Raw genomic sequence first — 17,086 nt, forward strand, 5'->3', positions numbered from 1 at the left:
AAAAGAACAGAAGAATTACTAAGGCTAAGAACAAGGAATACAATAGGAAAGAAACTTACAATAGAGTGGTTTGATTAATCTATTGGTTCTTTGCAAAAACTAATAAATTGGCCAACCTTTGGCAAGACTGATCAAGAGAAAAAGAGAAATATCATAAATCTTCAAAATAAGGAATGAAAATCAACATCAAAATGAAGAGGCAGTGTGACACAGCAGCTAACCATGTAAATTCTAGAGCCAGACTATCTAGTTGAAATCACAGCTGTGCAGCTCTGGGAAAACTAGCGAACTTCTCTATGCCTAGCCTCCTCATAGGTCAAGTGAAGATAATAATAATAAGTACCTGCCTCTTAAAGCCGTTATAAGGAATAAATGAATTAGTATTTAGAAAGTGCTCAGAACACTGCCTGGCACACAGTAGGCACTGCATAAATATTTCTTGAATAAATAATATAAATAAAAGGGGTATAATTAGAGAGGCAATAGAGATTGAAAGAATAACAGATGAGACTGGGCACATTCAGGGTGGTATGGCCATAGATGAGCCACATGTAAAAAAATGAAATTAGATCATCCCTTAACTCCATACACAGAAATAATGGATTAAAGATCTAAATGTCAGACTGGACACTATAAAACTTAAAGGAAAACATAGGCAGAACACTCTCTGACATAAATCACAGCAACATCTTTTTTAATCCAGCTCCCAGAATAATGGAAATGAAAGCAAAAATAAACATTTGGGACCTACTTAAATTCAAAAGCTTTTGCACAGCAAAGGAAACAATAAACAAAACAAAAAGCCCACAGATTGGGAGAAAATATTTGCAAATGATGTGACTGATAAGGGATTAGTCTCCAAAATTTACAGCTTATGACACTTAATATCATCAAAACAAACAGCCCACTCAAAAAATGGGCAGAAGATCTGAACAGACATTTCTCTAAAGGGGACATACAGATGGCAAACAGGCACACGAAACGTTCAAAAGTGCTAGTTACCAGAGAAATGCAAATGCAAACTACAGCGAGACATCACCTCACACTGGTCAGATTGGTTATCATAAAAAAATCCACAAACAACAAACATTGGAGAGGGTGTGGAGAGAAGGGAACCCTTCTGCACTGTTGGTAGGAATGTAAATCGGAGCATCGACTATGGAGACCAATATAGAGGTTCCTTAAGAAACTAAAAACAGAGCTACTATATGATCCTGCAATCCCACTCCTGGGTCTATGTCCAGAGAAAAATATGGCCCGAAAAGATAGATGTACCCGTGTTCAATGCAGCATGTCGTTTACAAGACATGCAGACAACCTAAATGTCCATTGACAGAGGAATGGATAAAGAAGGTGTGGTGGGTACATGTACACGTACACACACACACACACACACACACACACACGAATATTACTCAGCCATTAACAAGAATGAAGTAAGGCCATTGGCAGCAACATGGAAGGCCCCCTGGTGGCTCAGCGGTAAAGAATCTGCCTGCAATGCAGGAGACCTGGGTTCAGTCCATGGGCTGGGAAGATCTCCTGGAGAAGGGCATGGCAACGCGCTCCAGTGTTCTTGCCTGGAGAATCCCATGGCCAGAGGCGCCTGACGCGCTGCAGTCCACAGGGTCGCAGAGTCAGACACGACTGCAGTGACCAAGCAGCAGCAGCATGTGTGGACTCTAAAAAGAAACAATACAAACGAACTTACGGAACAGAAAGAGACTCACAGACTTGGAAAACTCACGGATGCTGCGGCGGGGATAGAGGGATAGTTAAGGACTTTGGGCAAATCAGGTATACACTGCTATATTTAAACCAACAAAAACCTGTTGTATAGCACATGGAGCTCTGCTCAACGTTAAGGAGCAGCCTGGATGAGAGAGGGGTTTGAGGGAGAATGGACACATGTATATGAATGCGAGACTCTTCCCTGTTCACCTGAAACTATCACGACACTGTTAATCAGCTATATCCCAGTACAAAATGCTTTCGGTGTTAAAAAACAAAAATAAAAGGATAACAGAATATTTGGAATGCCCTTATATAGTTTGAAACTTAAATGAATGGACCCTTATAAAAATATAACTTTTAGAAACTGAACCAAGTGTCAATAGGATATGACTAGACCATTAAAGAAAGTGAATCAGTTGTCAATGATATTCACACACGCATGCACACACATGCGTATACACACAACAGGATAAATCAGCTTTTCAAGCAAGTTCTACAGGCTTTTCAAGAAGCAGATAACTTTAATTTTCAGAAATTCTTCTAAAAGAGAGAAAATGTTGGAATATATCCCAGTTGATTTTATGAGGCTGGTATAAACTGGACATTAAAACCAGACAAGGACAGTATAAGAAAGGAAATGTATAGGTCAATCTAACCCGTAACTATAAATGAAAAATCCTAAACAAAATATAAGCTGAGCAAACCTAGCAATATATAATGGTTTAACATGAGAAAACCTGTTAATGTAATCTACTACGTTAAAGAATTAAACAAAGAAAATCTATATAATCAAAATATATTCAAGAATCCAAGGAAATTTAAAATCCATTAAAGGGAAAAAATTGTTCCTTAACTGTTAAGGGGTATCTACAAAAACCTACAACAAACAATTTCAACTGGCAAAACTACAAAAACATTTCCCTTAAAGTCAGGAGAAAGTCAGCCAGCCTATTACTCTCACAACTTTATACTGGACATCCTAAGCAACGCACCCAAGGAACAGGTGAGGACAGGGGCAGAGCTGTAATAATGGGGAGAAAAAAATATATATATATACACACACACATATATATATCCCTGGTAGCTCAGCTGCTAAAGAATCTGCCTGGAATGCAGGAGACCTGGGTTTGACTCCTGGGTCATGAAGATCCTCTGGAGAAGGGTTGGGCTTCCCTTGTGGCTCAGCTGGTAAAGAATCTGCTTGCAATGTGGGAGACCTGGGTTGGATCTTGGGCTGGGAAGATCCCCTGGAGAAGGGAAAGGCTACCCACTTCAGTATTCTGGCCTGGAGAATTCCATGGACTATATAGTCCATGGGGTTGCAAAGACTCGGACACAACTGAGTGACTTTCACTTTCAAGCAATGCACCCAAGAAACAGGTAAGGACAGGGACAGAATTGTAATAATGGGGGGGGTGGGGTGGGGAACAAACTATACTTGTTTGCAAATAATTTGCATAGAAAATCCAAGAGAATCTATAGACTCTTAGACCTAATGTTAATCAAGGTGTTCCGGATAACAAGATTAATAAGCAAACATCAATACTGTTCATATACACTAGCAACACTCATTAGAATTGTTTTCTTAAAAGATGCATTTATAATTGCAGTGAGAGTCGTGAAGGAATACATCTAACAAAAGATGTATTCATTTCTCCGAAAATACAAAAGTTTTAAAGAGAAAATTATAAAATTTTATGAAAAGAAGAAACATCACAACTGTTTTTGGATGGAAGACTTGATATCACAAAGATGTCAATTCTCCCCACCTCTGTCCCAGTTACCCTAAATACTGAGTATAGTTTCATGAAAAAAAATTCAAAGTTCCTTTCATGGACTTTTTAGCTGATTCTCCAGTTCATGAGGAAGAGAAAATAAAATTTTGGATTTTAAAGGAGAAAAGTGGAAGATTCATTTTATTAATATCTTATAGCAAGAAACCCATAATGGTAAAAAAAAAACAACATATTACCAGTCTGAGGATGGGTCAGACAGAATGTTCAGAAACAGACCTGCAAGTATAGGGAAGCCTGCATTCTCTTGAGTAGGCATTCAAAAGCAAAGAGAAAAAGATGGCATATTCAGTAACATGTGGTGGGAAAATTGTCTGTCCACAGGGGAAAAACACTAAATTGGATCTTTACATGCTGCCATACACAGAAATAAACTCTTTATGATTTTATGTGCTTCAAAATGGGACTAATTAAGTACCCACAATTAAGGACCCAGATAGGAAAGTACAAGGCTAAAAGATCAAAGCTGGACTCACACCCTCATGTTGGAGTCAATTACCAATTCAGTCTTCAGGAAATTTTGTATTCTGTTAAACAGCTACAATATTACCGTTCAAGAAAGGCCCAGGTCTCTTGAGAAGGATCATTATGTCAAAATACTGGTGAAGCGCAGTGAAGGGAGAAATGTAAATACATAATTCAAAGACAGTTCTGAAATTTAGTCACATCTTGTTTTGAGGCAGCCTAGATTCAGGTCATCACTGCTTCGCAGCAAAGTAAGCATAAACATCACTACTGAACGTGTGAGCCAAAGTTCAGCCAAACAACCGAAATAAAATGACCTGCGATTATAAACTAAGTCAGATCAGACTTTGTGAGCAACAGCTCATCTTTCCTGTTACAGTTCTTAGGCACTGTTTCCAATGCACCAGCAGGTTTGCCGGGTTTTGTGATACAGCTCTTTATCTCCAATAAGTTGAGAGTTTTGTTTGTTTCTTTTATAAAAACACTAGGACAACTCACAACTTTAAAGTAACTTAATAAGTTTAGAATCACGTTAGAAATACATAAGAAATGAAGTCAATAAAGTAAGTTTTAAGTCACTTATTTTAAACGTGGGCCACTAGGTTTACCTTTTCTTCTAGGCGACATAAAAAGCAAAAACCAGACTCTTTGCCAGTCACACACACAAATACTAAAGATAACTCCCGAATCGAAACATCAGCGTTACTGTAAGGCTGCTTTGTGTTACCTGAATATTCTGGCAATGTTGGTACAGACATCCTTGTCACCTATGTGCTGTTCCATTACTGTGCAGAGCTGGGGAAGAGCACTGATGCTTAGCAACTTACTTCTTGCTAGTGGCGAATCAACCAAGTTTCGCAGTGTAGCAGTCATCTAGGGAAAAAACCGTGTTAGTGGCTTTTTTTAAAGAAAACAGTAATACAGCAATACTTATCAGTGCAGGAGAACCCACACCATAAGCTTTGTTACATCAGTAGCTAAACCAAGGCCCCTTTATGCATCACCCATCAAAGAACCTGGACCTATGCACAAGGACCAAGAAATGAATACAAAGAAAGCCTACTTCGGTTCAAAAGTAATGAATGAAATATTCCTGTTAAGAAGCAATTAATATACCAAAACCTGTAGAAGTCATAACGTAATTAATTGACCCTGTGACATGCCACTTGAGTTCCACAGATCAGAAACTTCTTGTTCCATATTCTTATAAATACCATCAAATAATAATGCTGCAGCCAAAGGATATTCAAGAATGTTAGTCTCTTCCTCTTCCTAGAGGCAAGAACTGACGTCCTGCAAATTTGTCTTGTTTTGTAAAAAACAAAACATTCAGAAAATCTATGTACTTTAACCCTTGTCTGAAAGTGGAGAAGAGAACAATTTTAAAAATCTGTAAAATGAAAGCTGCTGTTATCTAATAATTTTACATAGACACAAGGTGTTCTTTCCTCCTGAGATGGTACAGGCAGGCCATGGGTTAAGGGAGTCAGCTTGGGAGTTGGATGGCCTGGTCAAATTCCAGCCCCACCCTTCATCGTTTAGGCTTGGTTAGTTAACCTCCCAGAGCACATTTTCCTCATCAATAAAATGGGGATGGTGACAGTTGCCCTGGCATTGTTAGGATTCAATGAGATGAGATGTGTGGCTGGCATTGCCAGTGCCGATTAATTAACAGGAGTTCAAAAATCACAGGTTCCATCCCCGCCTTTGTTACGGGTCTTCACATCCAAAATGCAGGAGGGAGATCACTAGCCTTAGACTCAAATGATGGATAGTCAAGTTCCAAATCTCCCAAATCTTCCTAAATACGTGACTGAGGCAGTCATTCTTCAACCCCGTTCCTTGTCTGTGAAAAGGGGATTACAAACTCTGCTCACCAGCCAAGGTTGCGTGTAACAGGTGGAAAAAAAGGTAACACGGTTTTTGTACACTGTAGAGGATTATGTAAATAAAAAGCATCATTACAGCCATAACAAATAAACTTTAACACTTATTAAGATGACATGTATGTTTGATTAGTTTTCCTTTACAACAAATTGCAACAACAAAAATTTTTTAAAAAAATATAACCAATCATGTTCTCTCTAAAGCAGAAAACATAAACATAATACTTCAAACAAATGTGTGCAAGTCGTTTGTAGTTGATTCAATTATACAGTGATTCAGTCAATTCTTCCCTGAAAGGTTCAGTATCCAAAACACTGCAGGGGAAACAAACTATTCTAGCATTCCACTTGACCTACCAATGTAGTCTCTTAAGCTAAGGAAGGTTAACAAGCCATTCGAGGCATTCCAAGCCATCACTGCCATAAAATGGAAAATTCCCATCATCTGTCCCCGACTCTAACCTGTCCACCCTCTTCAGAGACAGCCCAGGCACTGGAGCACTTCTGGTTTATGTCAACCCAAAGGATGACTCGCAAGCTTCTCCACTCCTTCATTAAAGAGCACAGACGCTCACGTGAATCCTGGCCAGAACCAGACAGGCAGAGACTGCAGCAAGATCGTGCAGCACTGATCCCACCCACTGTGCACACAAACACCCCCTTCCCTGGACTCCCCGAGGCTTCACAGATCCGGTACCTCAATCTGTTGTCATCTTCTCACTCCCCGCAGCAGGAGGGACCAGAGCTTTCTTAGGAGCTTTTATTTTCTCGATTCAAATTCAGTTTTTTTTTTTTTTTTTTCCCTCTCCCTTTCAACCTTTTTCCTCAGTTCATTAGGAAAAGTCAAGACAGTTCAAGGTTCTTTTGCCCCAAACACATAACTTTTACAAATAGCCCAAATCAAGATGTGACATCACCTGATTTTAAATCAGTATCTACTGCCTGGATCACACTGTATGGAGTGCAAGGAGTTGAGCACGATATGATACCTGGAATGGTTCCAGAGTTCTTGGTTGTGATGCTACTAGAATCACATACATGAAACATACACCATGCACTTGAGAAATACATGGCAGTGACGCCTCAGTTTATGACACTACCATCAACACAGCTGCTTAAGTCACAAAACTCAGAAATATTCCAGAACCCTGCCTTTCTGCTTTCTGTTTCCCTAAGCCCTACTGGCTTTTTGCCCATTGCTCCTACCATACGATTCTGTTTCCTGACTTTCGTCTACAAGGCCCTGTATGGCCTGACTCTGGCCAACCCCTCAAACTTCATCTCATACCACATACCCTGACAAACTGCTTTATTTTAGGTTACCTAATATTGTGTTTTATTGTTTCTCTATTTCTTTATATTAGAAGCTTCAGTGAAGGTACACATTTTGTCTTTTCACCATTGTGCCCTCAGGTCCAACTCTAGTGCCTGGTACACAGTCAGTCAGTTCAGTTGCTCAGTTGTGTCCAACTCTTCGCGACCCCATGGACTGCAGCATATCAAGCTTCCCTGTCCATCACCAACTCCTGGAGCTTGCTCAAACTCATGTTTACTGAGTCGGTGATGCCATCCAACCAGCTCATCCTCTGTCATCCCATTCTCCTCCTGCCTTCAATCATTCCCAGCATAAGGGTCTTTTCCAATGAATTAGTTCTTTGCATCAGATGGCCAAAGTATTGGAGCTTCAGCTTCAGCATCAGTCCTTCCAGTGAATATTCAGGACTGATTTCCTTTAGGATTGACTAATTTGATCTCTTTGCAGTCCAAGTGACTCTCAAGAGTACACAGTGGGTCCTCAATAAACACTTGTTGATGGAATGGATTACTGGATTAGTATCTACAAAGGTACCACTGGTATACATAGAAAGGTTGGGATCCAGAAAACCTGAATGAATCAGACAGTACCTCTGAGGGAGATGGATTTTAAGATGATTAATGAGCATCAAAGAATTGATGCTTCAAATTGTGGTGCTGGAGAAGACTCTTGAGAGTCCCTTGGACTGCAAGATCATCAAACCAACCAATTCTAAAGGAAATCAACCCTGAATATTCATTGGAAGGACTGCTGTTGAAGCTGAAGTTCCAATACTTTGGCCACCTGATACAAAGAGACGACTCATTAGAAAACACCCTGATGCTGGGAAAGATTGAGGGCAGGAGGAAATAGGGGAGACAGAGGATGAGACTGGCATCATTGACTCAATGGACACGAATTTGAGCAAACTTCAGGAGATAGTGAATAACAGGGAAGCCTAGCATGCTGCAGTCCATGGGGTCCAACACTCCAAAGAGTTGGACATGACTTAGTGACTCAACAACAAAAAGGAGCAAAGAAATAAAAAAAAATAACTGATGAAAGACAAACAGACTTCCTTGAGGGGCCCTAGTGTATTCCCTTTTCATTTCATTCATTTCATTTCATTTCCATGACAGCAGCTCCCTCCTGGGCTCTTAACTCCTCTCTCCCCTTCGTTTCAACACCTGACTGGTCACCGGTTCCACCTCTTCTTCCCACCTCCAGGGTTGCTGGTTCTGTTTAAGCCTACTTCATCTCTTTCCCAAAGTCTGCACACCCTGACTGGGCTCCTTCCACTCTCTACCCTGGTCAGCTCACCTCCCCACAGCCTCTCTCTGCTGTCAGGGGAAGCATCCTGAAACTCAGCCTTCCCTGTTCAGACTTCCTCTGATTTCCAGTGGCCTACTGGGCGAAATCCATATCCAAAAGGCTCTTTGCTCTGGAAAGCACGGCTCACCCCACCAGGCTCATCTCCTTCATCTCCCTTTCTCCCTTTCCCTGCACATGGGTCATCTTTCAGACTCTGCACCGCACACAACCTCCCGATCCTTCCACAGTTCCAAGCCTCTGAATGAACCACTGCCTCTGCAGAATATCCTCCTCCAACACTCTCCTCCGCTCCTTCTCCAATTTGTTCATCTCTTGCTCGGGATTCTGAACCCAGCTCAGGCTCACTTCTCCTCTGTTGAAGGCTTTTCAGTGGCTGACTGTTCCCCTTCCTAGGTAAACAAACCTTCCTGTTCACACCTGTTTCACACCTAGACCCCTTACAACTTGTATCAGACACTTTCTCTCCCACTGTGAGCTCCTCTAGGGTCCAAACAGTTTCTTATTCCTCTTTCTATCTGGAGGACAATAAATATGCTCATAAATACTGGCTGGATGATACACAGGAGGAGAAAGGAAGAGGGGATGAGGAGGAGAAAGAAGAAAAGGGGGAAGAAAATGAAGGGACAAGGGAGACAGGAGATGGAAAAGGAGGCTTTTCCCCTTTAAGAAGCCTCTGGCAAGAAAGTTCTGGGATTAGCAGAGGCCTGGTGGTAAACCAGAACTTAAACCCCCCCCAGGGAGGAGGATCAGGAGGAGGTCACCCAGCAGATGCAGCAATGAAAGCCCCCCATTTTGAGGAGCTGGCTGTGAGCCAAGGGTCTCACTGTGGGTGGGGCTGGGACTGAATACAGCACACAGACAAGTGGCTTCTTCTGGGAAAAACATAAAGAGGGCGGTGGGAGGAGAGTCTAGCTAAATACTGTGGTAACACGAAAGGCAAATTCCAAGTCAGCCCACTTAACTCTCAACCTCGCTCCAACTTTTAACAGAGATATATTTGCGGAAATTGTTAACGGGATGTGTGTTCTGCAGCTGAGTCTGTTTTCCAACCCCCTCCCCAGGAAAGCCCACACACTGGGCCTGCCCCACAGAGCAGGAGTTCAAAGTCCAAGCTCCCTGCTTGGAGAAATACATCCATTTCTTTAAGTTTCTATTCTAGTTTATATTGTTCTTAATTCCACTTAGTGATGTATTTTTCTATTTTATTGTATATAATCTTTTAAACCATCTCAAATACTTTATGACCAAAACAAACAAACAAACAAACAAAAAACCCAAAGTTAAAGTTAGCTGCATACATAGATGCTTGCTTAGAATCTAAAGGGCTTACTGGAACAATTCCCAACCTCTTAACGGTCATCTCATCAAGAAACAGTAAACTGAAAAACAAGAGTTTCAATTATTCCTTTTCCCATCTCTTAATGTGCAGCCCCTTGGGACAGACGTGCTGAGTCAGAAGGCAGCCAGTGGGAAGAAGAAAAAGGAGAAGAATACGAAACTGGCAATCCACAAAAAGGATGGATAAAAATGTAAGTGTCCTTAGTAATCAGCAGTTTTTATTTGATGTCTGGGACAAAAGGGGATCTGAATGTTTGGTATATATCAGGGAAGAACCGTTCTAGCCTGATTTTGGTTGCAAATCTACTGCTGAAGTGACTGAGCCGCACTCCACAACTTTGTGGTGCTCACTTTTCCAAGGCAGCTTTTCCTCGGTGTGTGTGTGTTGTGTTAGTCGCTCAGTCGTGTCCAACTCTTGGCAGCCCCCTGGACTGTAGCCCACCAGGCTCCTCTGTCCATGGGATTCTCCAGGCAAGAATACTGGATCGAGTTGCCATTTCCTACTCCAGGCAATCTTCCCAACCCATTGATTGTAGCTCCTGCATTGGCAGGCAGATTCTTTACCACTGAGCCACCTGGGAAGCCTTGGGTTTCCCCAGATTCCTTGATCATTTTAAGACTGGGCCCCACCCTCAATCAGCATCTCCAGGTAAAACACCTGGTGAGTTTGGCAAAGCTATCCCATCTCACATTGAATTAGTTGGGTCTCAAAGTTCTCACTGTCAGTCAACAATGGGAGACCCATTTTAAAAGGAAAAATTGTAACAGGTAGTGATCAGATAATTTATAAGGGCTCAAACAGCATTTTAGTAAAGCAAAATTAGAATTCAAAAGATTTAGCACTTAAAAAAATCAATTTAGGTACTTTATTATCAATTTCAAATTATGTTTCCAATTATTATTTGAAAAACCTTAGCAAACACATTGAAATCTCTGCCTTAAAGCGTGAGTCCCTCCTGATTTAGATCACTGAACTTAAGAATGATTAACACAGGGTCAGTAGCTATGGCCCCACTCCCAGCATTCTCTACTGCACCAGGGTGGCCGCACGTGGGGAGGGCTGGTTGGTCCCCCTGAGCCTGCACAGAACACTCATTTCACCAGCGGATGACTTCCCTCTTCCCTTTGCACTCTCCCGCCATCAGAGTCCTCAGTCCCCAGGAAACTCACCGGATTCTGTCCCAGGAGGCATTCAGCCATCAGAGCTGGCCCAGATTAGAGGGGCTTGTAGCTCACAGCCCACCACAGAATTCCCATTTAGGTGCATCAGAAACTGAACAGCCTCTTTGGCTAGCCCAGGAACTTCACCATCAGTCACGGCATTGTTCCTTGGAGAACTATTTTCCCAATTGCAAAGAAAACGTTGGACCATAATGCAATTGAAAATTGTACCACTAACTGTCTGAAAGTTATTAAGCTTCCTTTACCAAAACTGACATCAAGATTCATTTTATTTTTATATATTGAGTGCTGTTGCGAAAAAAAAAAAATTTTTTTTTGAGCAGCTTACTTTGTTTTTAATAAAGCTATCTTGTGAGCTTGATCTTGTTTGCTCCCTAAATTTGTGGACAGCAAAGGTATTCTGAGCCTCACTTTTCAGATGAGGAAACTGAAGCTCAGGAAGGCCACCAGCTCCAGATAGGTGGGCTTCCAGGACCCCACCGACTCCTCATCTGTTGTCTCCCCTGCTCCATTCGCTGTCTCCTAAAAGCATTCATTTTATTGCCCAATCATCTGGAATATCCATGACCAAAATCCCTAGAGCTTTATCTCAACTTGACTGCCAACTGCAAAATGGTTCGCTTCCCGCTGATGACGTGAAAGAATAAACACAGCCGCCAGAGACCACAAACAGTGTCAAATGATTGAAGACCAAAGCCACACCATTTTTCCAACCTCAGCAAAACCATCTCCCTCTATTAATGAGAGCATATTCATTTTCTGGATTTGTGCCCAACTGAGACCACATATATGCCAAAACCAGAGCCTCTGTGGTAACCCAAGGAGTTTCATATTGTCTCATATATTAATATGAATAGTACAGTTCTGGCTGAGATAAAAGAAACCAATTACAAGATGCCACTATACATATGAAACTGCTAGTCCCAGACGTTCCTAAGCCTTTCACTGGAGTTAAGATACATGTATGTGAAAGTAATACTAGTTCACATCCTCAGTACCACTTAGTGCCTGGCTGTGGAGCCTGGATGGCACATTCCTACCAGAGGGGTCCCACTTCAGCAGGCAATGATTCTGCCCTCCTCAAATCTTAGCGCCCTCCTATTTTGAGACTCTACTTAATGTCTGCCTATGTTTATTATTATTTCTCCATTCACCACCACTATGTCAGTTACCTTGATAAAACGAGTAGGCAGCTGATTCTTCCAGTTGTGGCTATTATATATAACAGTTCAGCAGAAATTTGAACGTCTCTAAACTATATACGCTTACTCCTTAGAAGAAAAGTTATGACCAACCTAGATAGCATATTCAAAAGCAGAGACATTACTTTTCTGACTAAGGTCCATCTAGTCAAGGCTATGGTTTTCCAGTAGTCATGTATGGATGTGAGAGTTGGACTGTGAAGAAGGCTGAGCACCAAAGAATTGATGCTTTTGAACTGTGGTGTTGGAGAAGACTCTTGAGAGTCCCTTGGACTGCAAGGAGATCCAACCAGTCCATCCTAAAGGAGATCAGCTCTGGGATTTCTTTGGAGGGAATGATGCTAAAGCTGAAACTCTAGTACTTTGGCCACCTCATGCAAAGAGTTGACTCATTGGGAAAGACTCTGATGCTGGGAGGGATTGGGGGCAGGAGTAGAAGGGCATGACAGAGGATGAGATGGCTGGATGGCATCACTGACTTGATGGACGTGAGTCTGAGGGAACTCCGGGAATTGGTGATGGACAGGGAGGCCTGGTGTGCTGCGATTCATGGGGTCGCAAAGAGTCAGACATGACTGAGCAACTGAACTGAACTGAAGCTACATAGAATTTCAGAGCAGTAAAACAAGGAAAATGAGTGCAAAAAGAACGCTTTAAGAACTACAGAGTAATAACACTGATTTTCAGAATTAGCTGTTAAAGTTAGTGACATTTGTTTATTGCCACAGCTAACAATGTCTACAATGAAGAGCTGAGACTGAGCAAATATGACAGCAATTGAAAAGCAAAGGTTCTCCCCAGAAGCAGGTGGTGCAGGAATACTTATTTCCCACACTTGATGTTCCTTCCCTGTGAGGAGACATCCCTTAGCATAATCTCCTGGTCACCTCACTTCCTGCTTGGCGAGCACAGGTGTTCTGCCCTGCTCCACCATGGCAGGGGTGGCCTGTGACCAGGTGGGCAAATCTGATTCAGGGGCTCAGGGTTAGAAAGCACTCCCTCCTCAGCTATAGACTACAGCCTTCAACTTTCCTCCCCATCTATCTTAGTCTCTCTTCATTTCCAAATTCAAAGGCCGTTAGATGTTTGGGATCCCTGACTCTCCCCAGATCTTTAGATGTGCCACCAGTGGAGAATCAAAGGGGAACACAAGTTGTTTAAATGTAGTCCCTTCCCAGGAAAGGGAAGGGTAGGCTCTGACTACCCGCTCTCTCAGGCCAGATGGCTGAGTGAGTGATCAGTTACACTACTGGGTATTCCTTTATAGGAAGGAAACCTCATAAGCAGAAGTAGCTCCCCTTCCCACAAACAAATATATCATCAAACAATTAGCAAAGGACTTCCCTAGTGGTCAAGAGTTTGCCTGCCAATGCAGGGGACACAGATTCAATCCCCAGTCCAGGAAGATTTCACATACCAAGGAGCACCTAAGCCTGAGCGCCTAGAGCCTTTGCTCCACAAAAAGAGAAGCCACCAAAATAAGAAACCCACAAACCACAACTGGAGAGGACTCCCCGTTCACTGCAACTAGAGAAAGCCTGCACAGAGTAACGAAGACCTCGTGCTCCTGCTCAGTCCCTCAGTCATGCCTGACTCTTTTGCGACCCCATGGACTGTAGCCCACCAGGCTCCTCTGTCCATGGAAGTTCACAGGCAAGAAATACTGGACTGGGTTGCCATTTCCTACTCCAGGGGATCTTCCTGACCCAGGGGATCGAACCTGCATCTCCTGCATTGGTAGGCAGATTTTTTACCACTGAGCCACCTGGGAAGCCCAACGAAGACCTACAGCAGCCAAAAATATAAATAAATAATTAAAAAATTGGCAAGCCTAATAACCAAACCAAAGACTGTGACAAAAAAAAGTTTCACCCAATCACAAAAACAATATGCAAATAAGTAAAATAGCTAATTGCATTATACCCATATCAGTTTCCTACTAATGCCCATAGTGATGCCCTTCATGGATCACTGCCTTGTCATGGTGAAGAGGCTTACATAACTTAGTGAAGCTATGAGCCATGCCATGCAGGGCCACCCGAGATGGACCAGTCACAGTGGAGAGTTCTGACAAAACGTGATCCACTGGAGGAGGGAACGGCAAACCACTTGAGTATACTAGCTGTGAGAATCCCATGAACTGTATAAAAAGGCAAAACGATATGATACCAAAAGATGAGCCCCTCCCACCCTCAAGGTCAGAATGTGTCCAATATGCTACTGTGGAAGGGAGGAGGGCAACTGCTAATAGCTCCAGAAAAATGAAGCGGCTGGGCCAAAGTGGAAACGACACTCACTTGTGGATGTGTCTGAAAGTAAAATCTGGTGCTGCAAAGAACCATATTGCATAGGAACCTGGAAAGTTAGGTCCATGAAGCACGGTCAACTGGACATGGTCAAGCAGGAGATGGCAAGAGTAAACATGAACACCTGAGGAAGCAGTGAACTAAAACGGACAGGAACGGGTGAATTTAATTCAGATGACCATCATGTCTACTATCGTGAGCAAGAATCCCTTAGAAGAAATGGAGTAGCCCTCATAATCAACAAGAGTCCAAAATGCAGTACTTGGATGCAACCTCAAAAATGACAGAATGATCCCTGTTCCTTTCCAAGGGAAACCATTCAATATCACAGTAATCCAAGCCTATGCCCCAAACACTGCTGCCGAAGAAGCTGAAGTTAATCAGTTCTATGAAGACCTGGAAGACCTCCTAGAACAAACACCAAAAAAGATGTCCTATTTATCACAGGGGATTGGAATGCTAAAGTAGGAAGTCAAGAGATACATGGAGTAACAGGCAAGTTTGACCTTGTAGTACAAAATGAGGCAGGGCAAAGGCTAATAGAATTCTGCCAAGAGAACGCACTAGTCATAGCAAACACCCTCTTCCAACAACACAAGAAATGACTCTACACGTGGACATCACCAGATGGTCAACACGGAAATCAGATTGATTATATTCTTTGCAGCCAAAGATGGAGAAGCTCTATACAGTCAGCAAAAACAAGACCGGGAGCTAACTGTGGCTCACATCATCAGCTCCTCATAGTAAAATTCAGGCTTAAACTAAAGAAAGCTGGGGAAACCACTAGGCCAGTCAGGTATGACTTAAATCAAATCCCCTATGAACATACAGTGGAGGTAACAAGTAGATTCGAGGGATTAGATCTAGTAAACAGAGTGCCTGGAGAATTATGGACAAGGTCCATAATACTGCACAGTAGGCAGCAAACAATACCATCCCAAAGAAAAAGAAATGCAAGAAGTCAAGGGGGCTTTACAGAGAATCGAAAAGCAAGGGGGATAGGGAAAGGCACACCCAACTGAATGCAGAATTCCAGAGAATAGCAAGGAGAGACAAGAAGGCCTTCTGCAATGAACAATGCAAAGAAATAAAGGAAAACAGCAGAAAGGGTAAGACTAGACATCTCTTCCAAGAAAACTGGAAATATCAAAGAAACATTCAGTCCAAGATGGGCACAATAAAGGATAGAAACGGCAAAGACCTAATAGAAGCAGAAAAGATCAAGAAGAGATGGAAAGAATACACAAAAGAACTGTACAAAAAAGACCTTAGTGACCCAGATAACTACAACGAAGTGAGAAGTCACGTGGGCCTTAGGAAGCACTGTTGCCAATAAAGCTAGCGGAGGTACGGAATTCCAGCTGAGCTATTTCAAATCCTAAGAGATGGTGCTATAACTGGAGCCTATTATACAGAGTGAAGTAAGCCAGAAAGAAAAACACCAATACAGTATACTAACACATATATATGGAATTTAGAAAGATGGCAATGACGACCCTGAATGCAAGACAGGAAAAAAGACACAGCTGTGTATAACGGACTTTTGGACTCAGAGGGAGAGGGAGAGGGTGGGATGATTTGGGAGAATGGCATTCTAACATGTATACTATCATGTAAGAATTGAATTGCCAGTCTATGTCTGACGCAGGATACAGCATGTTTGGGGCTGGTGCATGGGGATGACCCACAGAGATGTTATGGGGAGGGAGGTGGGAGGGGGGTTCATGTTTGGGAACACATGTAAGAATTAAAGATTTTAAAATTAAAAATAAAATTAAAAAAAATAAAGTTCTATACTCAATGTCTGCAAATTTGGAAAACCCAGCAGTGGCCACAGGACTGGAAAAGGTTAGTTTTCATTCAAATTCCCAGGAAGGGCAATACTAAAGAATGTTCAAACCACTGGACAATTACACTCATCTCCACTGCTAGTACAGTTATGCTCAAAATCCTGCATGCTAGGCTTCAGCATTACATGAACAAAGAATTTCCAGTTGTCCAAGCTGGGTTTAGAAAAGGTAGAGGAACCAGAGATCAAATTGCCAACATTCGCTGGATCACAGAGAAAGCTCGAATTTCTGATAATAAAAGTATCATTTTCTGAGCCACCCAGGATCAATCTCTGTTTAATTCACTTTCCTTTTCCCCATACTTCAGAGCCAAAGCGGAAGAAAGGGACTGAAAAAGGGTGGGAGGACTGACCTTTCTGAGAAACTTCCACTTAGGAAAAGGAAGGATGGGAAACTGGAGGTGTACAGAGCAAGAAAGGGGCAATATTAGAACTTAGGGGTCAGAGAAACCAGGTGTAAGAGGAGGGAAAGAAATTATGTTATCTGGGGTGGAGCGGGGGCATGCGGGACAGTTCCTATCCCAAAAACGTGAAATTTGAAGCAGGGAAAGAACATATTTCTCTAAGGATTAAACTCAAAATTAAAGAATAAAAGGCTATAAAGAAAAGATTGGAAATACAAAGGAATCCATAAAAATAGGAACATTACTTTAAGTCAATCTGGGTTCAATAGTTACACTGTTATTTAGTCACCAAGTCATG

The 17,086-nt window shown here is 42.2% G+C and overlaps 1 protein-coding gene across 4 annotated transcripts in view; it reads right to left on the reverse strand.

The window, feature by feature from the left end:
* ARMC2 (armadillo repeat containing 2) overlaps window positions 1-17,086 on the reverse strand; it is a 216,837-nt gene that overhangs the window by 136,082 nt on the left and 63,669 nt on the right. For all 4 annotated transcript variants that reach the window (XM_027972389.3, XM_004011223.6, XM_012182651.4 and 1 more), the window contains one exon: window positions 4,720-4,865. In XM_027972389.3, the coding sequence (XP_027828190.1) occupies window positions 4,720-4,865 (146 nt within the window). The remainder of the gene's footprint in view (window positions 1-4,719; window positions 4,866-17,086) is intronic.

The sequence above is a fragment of the Ovis aries genome, chromosome 8, assembly GCF_016772045.2.
Source record: "Ovis aries strain OAR_USU_Benz2616 breed Rambouillet chromosome 8, ARS-UI_Ramb_v3.0, whole genome shotgun sequence".
NCBI lineage: Eukaryota > Metazoa > Chordata > Mammalia > Artiodactyla > Bovidae > Ovis > Ovis aries.